General features: G+C 30.7%; 1 protein-coding gene across 1 annotated transcript; it reads right to left on the bottom strand.

The window, feature by feature from the left end:
• Window positions 1–3,472: 3,472 nt before the first annotated feature.
• GLIP5 (GDSL-motif lipase 5) lies at window positions 3,473–9,229 on the bottom strand. Its single transcript, XM_016327231.3, has 5 exons — window positions 8,850–9,229; window positions 8,100–8,224; window positions 5,397–5,630; window positions 4,275–4,530; window positions 3,473–3,813 (listed from the first exon to the last, which is right to left on the bottom strand). The coding sequence occupies exons 1-5, from the start codon at window positions 9,130–9,132 to the stop codon at window positions 3,578–3,580; spliced, it is 1,134 nt and encodes a 377-aa protein (XP_016182717.1). The 5' UTR covers window positions 9,133–9,229; the 3' UTR covers window positions 3,473–3,577.
• Between the last annotated feature and the right edge of the window lie 2,524 nt (window positions 9,230–11,753).

Raw genomic sequence — 11,753 nt, 5'->3', positions numbered from 1 at the left:
ATGTCGTCGACGTATACTTCCATTAGACTCCCCAGGTGAGGGGAAAACACTTTATTCATCAACCTTTGATATGTGGCCCCCGCATTCTTTAATCCGAATGGCATGACCACGTAGCAAAAATTAGCTCTGGGTGTGATGAATGATGTTTTCTCTTGGTCTGGCTCATACATTGGGATTTGATTATATCCCGAGTAGGCGTCCATAAATGATAAGTATTGGTACCCCGAGCTAGAGTCTACTAGGGTATCAATACTTGGCAAGGGGTAAGGGTCCTTAGGACATGCCTTATTTAAGTCGGTGTAGTCGACACACATTCTCCATTTGTCATTCTGTTTTTTGACTAGCACTACATTGGCTAGCCATGTTGGGTACTTGACTTCTCTGATGAAGCCAGCTTCCAGGAGCGCATGTACTTGTTCTTCCACTATTAGGGCTCGTTCTGGGCCGAGCTTGCGTCTTCTTTGTTGTACAGGTCGGGATCCTGGATAAACCGAGAGCTTGTGGGACATGAGCTCGGGGTCAATCCCAGGCATGTCAGAGGCCTTCCAGGCGAAGAGGTCGGAATTATCTCTTAGGAGCTTAGTCAACCCTTGTTTTAGAGTTTCCCCTAGGTTGGCTCCTATATGAGTGTTCTTCACTTCCTCTTTACCAACCTGTATTTCCTCGGTTTTTCCTCCCGGTTGTGGTCGCAGCTCTTCTCTGGCCCTTGCGCCACCGAGCTCTATTGTGTTAACTTCTCTGCCCTTTCCCCTTAGGTTTAGGCTTTCATTGTAGCACTTCCTTGCCAATTTTTGATCTCCCCTTACTGTTGCTATTCCCGCTGAGGTCGGGAATTTCATGCAGAGGTGAGGAGTAGATACCACTGCTCCGAGTCGATTGAGGGTAGCTCTGCCGATTAGAGCATTATATGCTGACCCCACATCGATGACTATGAAGTCTATACTCAGAGTCTTTGATTTTTTCCCTTTTCCAAAAGTAGTGTGAAGGGGTAAAAATCCTAGTGGTTTTATTGGCGTGTCCCCTAATCCGTATAGGGTGTCGGGGTAAGCTCTTAATTCTTTCTCATCTAACCCTAGCTTGTCGAAGGCGGGCTTAAAAAGGATGTCCGCCGAGCTTCCTTGGTCCACCAGGGTTCTGTGGAGATGGGCATTTGCTAGGATCATGGTTATCACTATTGGATCATCATGTCCAGGGATTATTCCTCGCCCATCTTCTTTTGTGAATGAAATGGTAGGGAGGTCGGATGGCTCTTCCCCGACCTGATAGACTCTTTTGAGATGTCTTTTGCGAGAGGATTTGGTGAGTCCTCCTCCCGCAAACCCTCCTGAGATCATGTGGATATGTCTCTCTGGTGTCTGCGGTGGTGGGTCTCTTCTATCCATGTCGTCTCGCTTTCTCTTTCCGTGACCGTCCGACCTCTCTATGAGATATCTATCAAGCCGACCTTCTCTAGCCAGATTTTCTATCACATTTTTAAGGTCGTAACAGTCGTTTGTGGAGTGACCATATATCTTATGGTACTCGCAGTAATCGTTGCGGCTTCCCCCTTTTTTATTTTTAATGGGTCTAGGGGGTGGCAATCTCTCAGTCTTACAAATCTCTCTGTATACGTCCACTATAGAGACTTTCAGAGGAGTATAAGAGTGATACTTTCTTGGCCTTTCGAGACCGAGTTCTTCCTTTTTCTTGGTTTCCCTTTCCCTCTCTTTTGTTGAGGGAGGGGGTCCGGGTCGCCAACTCAGGTCTCTTAATTTGGCGTTTTCCTCCATGTTGATGTACTTTTCAGCTCTTTCCTGTACATCACTCAAGGAGGTGGGGTGTCTTTTGGATATGGACTGCGAGAAAGGACCTTCCCTAAGTCCATTGACTAACCCCATTATTACTGCTTCGGTGGGTAGGTCTTGAATCTCCAAACATGCTTTGTTGAACCTTTCCATATAGGTTCATAAAGATTCTCCGACCTCCTGTTTTATTCCCAGGAGGCTCGGTGCATGTTTCACTTTGTCTTTCTAGGTTGAGAACCTCATCAAAAACTTCCTCGAGAGGTCTTCAAAACTAGTAACCGACCTCGGGGGGAGGCTATCGAACCACTTCATCGCTGCTTTCGATAGAGTGGTCGGGAAGGCCTTGCATCGTGTAGCGTCGGAAGCGTCAGCTAGGTACATCCGACTTTTGAAGTTGCTCAGGTGATGCTTCGGATCCGTGGTCCCGTCATAGAGGTCCATGTCAGGGCTTTTGAAGTTTCTCGGAACTTTAGCCCTCATGATGTCCTCGCTGAAGGGATCCTCCCCACCTAAGGGTGGTTCTTCTTGTTCATCGCGGGAGTTGCGACTTTTGAGGGAGGATTCCAACTGTAAGAGCTTTCTTTCTAACTCTTTTCGTCATTCCATCTCCTCTTTTAGGCTCTTTTCAGTTTCCTTTTGTCGTTCTCGCTCCTGCTCTAATTGTTCCAGGCGGCTGTGGACTAATCCCATGAGTTCAGTTACATGGGGTGGTCCTTCTTTTTCTGATTCGCGCCCTTCTGAGGAGTTCACCTTCGGATTCTTTACTCCGGAAGTGCCTTCCCTGTGTTGATTATCGATTTCTTGGTGGAGGGTGAGGTCCACATCGTTGTTGCCTGTGTCCAGATTCTCTTGTTCAGAGTCTGTCTCCACATGGCCTTCTTCGTGGGATCTATCTGCCATCGTTGGATGATCTCTCAGGTCCCCGGCAACGGCGCCAATGTTACGATGGGTAACCGAAGATTAATGCGATGGATGGCTTTGGTAGGCCCAACCGTCCGCGGATGGTGGCTTCCGAGCTGGTTTGCGCGTTGGAGCCTCCTTCCGACTTGTGCTCGTGAGTGAATGGGGGGTGGTACCTGCAAAGACACTCCGATGCCTAAGTTAGCAAGGGTGTGAGCAGGTCTAGAGAGTATTGGGCTTAGAGATACCTGAGGGGTGTCAGTGTATTTGTAGTGGTGAGCCAATAATCACCGTTGGAGTAGTGCCATATTTTTAGGGTGTTAACCGTCCCATTATCTTAGGGAGGTTAAGATATGGCTTGATTAAAGTAGTTAGAGAGATTTTAGGGGCAGTTACTCATTTGAATGAGTGCTTATCTGCTAACTATTCTCCGTCCCGACTTCTTGGGAGTAAGTCGGGTTTGACACCGACTTCTAAGTGTGAAGGTTGGTGTTTAGTAAGGCTCAATCCTCTAGACTAAGCCTCTTATTTGGACCTGGGCCTTTATTATTGGGCCAGGGTAGGAACACTAACATTACTCAATTAATTTAATATTGTATATGATCAATTAATGCCTCACTATCATAGTAGTAAATTAAGCTACAATTACATTTTTAGGTAAATTTTTTGGTATCTATAATTTTAATGTCGAAATTTCTTAACTTGCCCTTAATGATAAATTTTAAATATTTAAAAATTATTTACTTTTTAAATTTAATATTAATTTTTTTTAGTAAATTAGGTAGATATATATAAATACCATAGCTTGCACCTACATTTTAATTCATAATTGAAAAATATATTGTGGCAACAAAGGGAAAAACAAGAATGAATTGGAAAACAAAGTATTGGGCTTAGAAGAAATCACTAATAGTGTAAGGCCCAAGAAAGTGAGAGTTAGTTGTGTAAGCCCACATCCTAGTTGCCAATTGTTTATAAGCACTTTCTGTAAGATGGTATGAGTCCCAAAACAAATATTCATTGGGTTTGTCACATAACTCAAAATGCTTATTCCCTCTTTTACCCCCACAACTGTACTCTCCTCTAAATGCTCCACTCCCACAGCATGCTGATTTTCCTTCCTTCAAACCTACATCAAATCAAATACTTAATTAATTAACCAAAAATTTAAATTATTAATTATATTTAATTTTCATCTATTCACAATGTAAAAGTATTTTAATTTATACAGAATTCTAATCATATGTTATATTATCATATATAAATAAAAAACGTATAAAATTTTGATTGACCGAAAATTAAAGGTATGTTTAGTTTTATAGTTTTTGTTTTTTTATTTTTATTTTCAGTCTTTTCTAATTTTAAAATTATGTGAAAAAAAAGAGAAAACATGAGATAAAAACACAAAATATAATTTTATTATTTTTACTATTTTTTAATAAAATTCTAAAAGTAAAATAAAAAATAAAAACGCAAACTAAACACTCGTAAGATTCTTTTTCATAATAAGCACATAACAATTAAACTCTTGAAATCTAAAATTCATAAGGGTAATTCAATCTAAACAATAATTAATTAAGGACTACTAACCATATTTAAAGGGGTGGTTGATCATTTGAGTTACATCAGCATTGAAATCATAGAGAGAATATTTGAAGCCCTTTAGCTGCTTCTCCAATTTAAAGAGAGCCAAAGATAGAGCTTGATTATGTAATTTTGCAAGTGATGAAAGTTGTTGTAAGCAGCTTCCATTTCCATCTGAATTTATTATTCTGATCCCTGGAAGACAACCCAATGGTGGCAAGTTCATGAACACAAACTTTCTAGCCCCTTTCTTATATATTCCCTGCCAATACACCATACCAATATACCATGCATCAGCATTTAATTTATATTTACACTTATTACAAATACTTTTGAATAACCCTAATCATCAATATAATAAGTTAATTAATTAGAAAAGCAAGCAGATTGTCATACTATATGCTGTGATCGACTATGCTACGTATACATTAAAATTAACCGCTAAAGTCAGCCATTATTATAAAATATATATTGGAATATAAGTATGTATTAAAAATAAATTAAATTATATATATTTATAAACAAATATATTAATAATTGATTTTAGTATACGAACGAATAATATTTTTTATGATAATAAAATTAAAGATATATTGTTTGCATATTCCACAACTAGAGTTAACTTAAGAGTAGTGTATTAGGGAAAATGAAAGGAAAGAAATAATTTTTTTTCTCACAAAATTTCTGTATATAATTAAAATTAATTAAAGAATTAAAGCTTTTCTTAACCTTATAATAAAAGACTAAATCTAAACCTTAATTATTTGTAAAAATATTTTCTAAAACTATACAATATTTTTTTTTATCAAGTTGACCTTAATGATGATAATAATATAATAATAGAATAATTATATTATACCCTTTTGTTAACTAGCAACTATTTATCTTATATATAATATTATAATTACAAATAATTATTTTAATATCACTTTTCAATTGAAATTAAATATCTAGACAGTAAATGATTATTATCTAACTCTCATATGAAGAAAATGATTATTAGCCATCACCAACTAAAAAAGTTTATAGGATCCTTATCTTATATTTCTAAGATCCCATTATGTGCCATAATCTAACTCTATATTTGAACATATATATAGAGGGGCCATAATTTAGAACTTTATATACCTTGATAATGGAAGTGATGTTACCAACCACCATGCCAACATATTGTGAGTGAGAGAAAGAATTAAGAACATCAGATTGAGTCAAGAATGGGCTAAGGTAATCGTTGGTTCCAATGCTAAACATGTATACACCTCTTGATAACAACATTTTAGCTTCATAACTTCCTAACTTGTGCTCCAACCATGTTGCTACTTTCTTGAAGTGATCTCTAGCTTGTGTTTTCAGAGGTATTACCTGAAAAATAAAATTAATGTTACAAATTATCAAAGAATTATAATATTAGCTAGTAATTCCTGAAACATATATAATCATTCATTTACGTGTCTCTTTCTATCAGTTTAAATTTTTTAAAAAAGTAATATTATGATATAGTATCAGAATTTTTATGATAAAAAAATTTAGAATTTGATAATTGATAAATTCCAAAAAAAAAAAAAAGAATTTTAGCTTAAGGTTAATGAAAAAAAAATAAAAAATTTAAACAAATTAAAAAAAACTCTTATTTAATGGAACGTATTAGATATGTAATTATTTATGTGGCTTCTCCTATTAATTTAAATTTTTTGGAGAAATAGTATTATTACAGTTCGTAGTTGTCTTTTTTTTTTTTTTACATTTAGTTCCTAATTTCTTTTATTAAGTTGACTGAAATAAAAAATAAAATTTAAAATGAAAACATCAATAATAAAAGTAATAATTATCCTCTAAGAAATAATTCATCAGCTCCACTACTATTTTGATGTGACTATGAAATAGAGACATTTGAGGTTATAAATTACTTGCACAATATATATCAACAATATGTTTGGAAAGAAAATAAAGTAAAGGGAAAAAAAATATGAAATGAGAACTGATGAGATCGTCTTAGTCTTATTTGTTGGCCACATAGAAGAAAAAATAGAGAAAAAGTGTGTAAGCTAAGGTTATATCACTTTCATTTCTAATTATATTTTCCGTGAATTTAATTTTCTAGCACTTTTCCTTAGATTTCGCATCATAAATTGTAAGGTAAGGTTATAACATAATGCAATAATTGATGTATAATTTATGAAAATTTGAACAAAATTGATTTTTGATTTGTGGAGTATGTATATGATTTTTCAGAAAACGTCATAAATGTTCTTCATAAAATTTAAAAAGCAATTATAGTTAATTAGTTATATATCATTTTCATGGAATCGACTTCTATCCATGAAATGACTCCTACCAGATCATTTTTCCACACACACTGTCTATCTTTTGTCTTTGAAATTCTTTCAAAATTATCTCTATCATGCATTTCATTTATAATTTCATGGTCAAATAATTAATTAAATTGATTGGTTGGGCCATGAGTGATTTATTGATTCTGGTCTTGTTTGGTGTCATGGGTCCAATGACTACTTGTGCTTGTACTGCTTCTTGTCTTTGAATCACAGTTGTACTTGATGTTTGACCTATCACTCCACCTTTTTCATGGGCTCTCAACTTTCAGAAAAATTTGTGAACGGAAAAAATATTATTTCTATTAATATTAGAGGCAACTTAGTGGCAACTTGTGATCGATATTAATTAGTGTATTTTATGTCTTTTGATAGAAAGAATACAGAAATATTAACAAGAAATAATTTATTTTTTATTAATTTTTTTAGAATTATTATATTTTTTATTATTAATTTTTTACCAAAATTTTATATAAAAAAATTAAAAGTTAATTAGACTTTCATAATTTATTTTAATTTATCACCAAATAAAAAATAAGAATACTAATTTTTGTGTCTCTATCTTTTGTACCTTATTTTCAGTGTCTTGTCTTATATATTTTCATCACTAAATGTAAGCCTTTGTGCTATTCTATAAATACTAAAGATTTATAAAATATTGTTTTGCAATTTTGTTTTTAAGTTTTATAAGATGGTTTTTGATTTGCGTTTTCTTTAAAAACATTGTATAATTTACTTTTACCATAAAGTGTATTTAACTATTGCAAATAAATAAATAAATAAAAATGGTAGCTTCACATTAATCACATAATTTTTGTTCTTAATATATCCACTAGTGCTATATTCCTTTTTCTTTGCGTGTCTATGTTATGAATACAAATAATAATTCTTTCTCCACCCTAGCTTCTAAAATTGATATTAATCAATTAAGTTAAAGAAGAATATTAGAGAGTCAAGACCAGTAATTAATCATTAATATTTAAAAATATAAATTAAAAATATATTATTAAATTATTAAACTAAAATAATTAAATTAATAACTAAAAGTGTTAATAAAAAATAACAAATTCTACTGGTTTTTGAACTTTTCTTATAAGCTAATTAATCTATAATGTGAACGTGGTTATCTAGCTAGCATTATAGTCATCTATATATGCTTGGCGGCAAAGTAGTGTACGTAGCATATAATTTATAATTTGGTCAATTACTAACAGCTATATCACTAGCTATGTTCATATAAAAACTTGTTCAAAGTTCCATTAATTAAGCTAAGCTTTATACAGTAATAACTAATAACATGTGAATGAAATAGTAGCAGGTGCATTCGGACCAAGGAAAAAGCTCATCATGTTTATTATTGCTTAGCTTCTAAATCGTTTAACAACTCAATAGTTTAGCAATTCCGTGTTGAATTTGTACTTGAATATATATAACTCAGAATTTCTAATAATACAAGAAAAATAATGTTTTTTAAAATAAATATATTTTTGTATATACTTACCGAACCTTCAAAAGTTTCAACAAGAGCACCTGCTCCACCAGACGCAAAGTTCACTCCACCATAGAATTGTGTGTAATTACCAGGTTGTAGAAATGGTGGTATCAATGGCAGGTTCGCATATTCAGCTACAAATAAAAACCAAATAATCATATATTAATTACAAGAATATCGATCCAGATAATAGTAATTAATTTTAATTTGTGCTACACATGATAATAATGAGTACTCTTCTTTATTTTGATTACTCATGATTAATTATAAAAAAAAATATATATATACACTTTACTAAGATCATCGGATTACAACACTTTTGTGGCGATTTTTACAACCGTCACTATTAGCGACGATTTTAACAACGACTTCAAAATTGGTATAAAAAATAGCATATATAATATAAGAAAACTTTTAAATGTACTGGAAATATCAGTGTTTTAGTTGTTTTAACCGTTGATTTCAATTAATATATATTATATATATTTTTTATAATTTAGATCAACGGTTAAAACAACTAAACACCAATATTCCTGATATATTTAAAACTCTTCTTATAATATATAGTATAAAAAAAATTTAAATATTATTAAAATATTTATATTCTAATAATTTTAATTATTAATTTTAATTAACATATATTTTATATAATTAAAATGATTAGTATTCTAAAAATACTTGAAATTTTTTCTCTAATATCAGATACATAAGAGAAAATTAAGATAAGATAAGATATGGAAATGAAAAAATGTTGATTACCTATAAAATCTGAAATCAAGCGACCATCAGAGAATCTGCCAGTGGGGAAGTTGAAGTAGGTTTGACCATAAGGAAAGAAATTAGCTTGATCATATGGTGTTGTGTTTATGTAATTGTTGTTCCCTGCATCTAAGAATGAATCCCCAAATATGAACAACCCAATCACATGCTTCCTATTATGATTGATACTTCTTCCAAGGGTTGGAGAGAAGAAAAGAGTTAGAGACAACAAAAAAAGCAGGGAGAAGATACAGCTTCCTATGTTTGCCATCATCAACTTCATTCATTATCACTCAATTAATAACAAACATTTATACATGTGTATGTGTGTGAAGACAATTAATTAATTAACATATATATATTATATGCTATTTTGGACTAGTCAACAGCATTTTAATTGGAGGATATGTTACTTCATGATTCCATATATAATAATGATGTGAATGAAATCATCACAATTAAGGACATGAATAAAGAATACTTGAGATGCGTCTTTATTAATTTTTTAAACCTATATATTAAGATTTAATCTGGTTATAAATATAATCATTTTTATTCATTTATATTTATTTTATTAATTTAATTTTCTTTTTAAAAAATTCATTACATAAAAATAGCATCAAAACTTGCTTCTATAACTTAAAAATCTAATATTTGATTATTGTTGACCTTAATTAAAAAAATAAGAATTTAAACATACAACAAATAAAAAAAATGTCTAAATACAAAATTCACACAAACTTAAAAAGGATATTTGCATATAAAAATATGTTAGAGATATAATTATTCATACTTTTTATTAGATTACGCTTTTGAGAAAAATAATTTTACAATAAAAATGTTTTGAGACATTTTTTCTTTCTTTAACTGTCTTCTTTTTAAATATTTTTATTTGAGATTCGAAATAAATGATAGAATTATAATATTTTTTTTTTTGGAAAGCGATGTATACAACATTAAAGTAAACTTGTGAAACTACAATATCTCTAATTATTCTTGACTCATGAAATAAAATAGCAGTTGATTCCAGCCACTACCATAGCCGATAGAGAATTACATAGATGTTAAAATGCTTGTTATTTGGACGTGTAATGCATGTTGTAAAGGGTTTAATTTTCTGGTGAATGCTATGGGGTGTAAGTCATGGTGTCTAACTTATTAAAAAAGATAAAAAAAAATATTTAATAAATTTTAAATATTTTATTTTTATTTTATATATTTTATTTTTTATTTATAAAAATAATTTAAACAATTTAAGCACACCAATAATAAAAGGCACTATAAAATCCACCTAATTTTATTCACCCATGGCAATTTATAGATTAAAGTTTTGCAAATCATTAATGTTTGAATGTTTTGGTGAGATAAAGAGAGAAAGAGGGGTCCACAGAATAAGTGAAATATTTTATGTGGAAGTCTCTCATGTGAACCATTAATTATTTCCTATACCTTCATTTTTGTTTGATTTAAGCGTACCCATCTCGTCAGTCATTATCCTACTACTCTCACGCTTTCCTTTTTTTTTCAAGGAAAATTACTTACTTACTTAGTGAATGTGGTTTGTATTCATTGATTTATGTTTAATACACTAAAATAGAATTTGAGGTGATTTATTCTAGTATGGAGTTTTCTTATTCTCACATGGTGGTGTGAGTCCAATGTTATTATGTGCCTAAATTTAATATATATATATTTTTTACAATATCTCTTGATCCAATAAAATAAGAACTAATTTATTACGAATTTGAACTTTATTTAAGATTTATTATTGACTAATGAATTATTGCATATACAAGATAAAAATTCGAACATTCAAAATTTATTTAAACGGATAAATAGCTAACCACTCGATCAACTCAAGTTAATAAGTTAATATATCTTTTACATATTGCGAAAAGATAATAAAAAATAAAAAAAATTCTCACAAACTACAAGAAGTTTTAAATTCATATTCTTATATTTTAATCGTAAACTCTATTTTAAAGCACTATACCAACTTTAAATTTATATCTAAATTTGTTAGGCTCTTATTCTAATATTTAGATTTTTTTTATTTTTTTATTTTCCTACTAATTATCAATTTTTTATAATTTCTTCCCATATTATTTTGACTATCTATAAATTAAACATGACCACTTCTTGTGTATGTGGTGCAATAATATTATTATATATAAAGATAATTTTTTATTTATCTTAAGATAAAATTTTCATTTTTTTTGATTGATGAAAATTAAAATTAAAATTTTTAATTATAAAAACAAATTCTAATATTATATTATGAAATTACATATCCTAAAAATTTAAACTAATAAATAAAAACATATAAATAATTTTTTTACTATATTTACCTAACACTCACATTCAATTTTTTTTTGGGTCAACAAACTACATGCTTTACACTTTTGACATTATTTAAAGTGTGCGTTTTTCTTAGAATATATGTCTCTGTGTGTATCTATGAGAATATGAGAATGAGACGAGTTTGATTGAGGCAAAGAAAAAAGTCAAATGCAAAACAAAGTTGAATTCAGTTTATTAGATGGGAATAATGGGATCAAGTTTATCATCTTGAATTTTAGGGTATATCATATATATATGTGATTGCAACAACAAAGTTAATCTGAAAACAGTTATTTAAACATTTGTTGAAATGCGTGTTAATTTGTTACTATTATATCTTATATATACATGATTATCTTCTTCACTTGCATTTAAAAATTAATTAAACATCCCCGGCGTGATCCATGACTCTATTAATTATTACTCAATCTTATGTCCAAATATATTTCCAATTGATGATAATATAATATCATTATTCATTAAGGTTGCTTGGTTGAACAAAAACATTCTATAATAAAATTTTAGGGCAAGCTGTGATCATAATAACAAATACAACTGTTTCCT

The sequence above is a fragment of the Arachis ipaensis genome, chromosome B2, assembly GCF_059453495.1.
Source record: "Arachis ipaensis isolate K30076 ecotype BB chromosome B2, ASM5945349v1, whole genome shotgun sequence".
Taxonomy (NCBI): Eukaryota; Viridiplantae; Streptophyta; class Magnoliopsida; order Fabales; family Fabaceae; genus Arachis; species Arachis ipaensis.
Note: the sequence above shows the minus strand (reverse complement) of the source record. Positions and strands in the feature narration are given on the sequence as shown.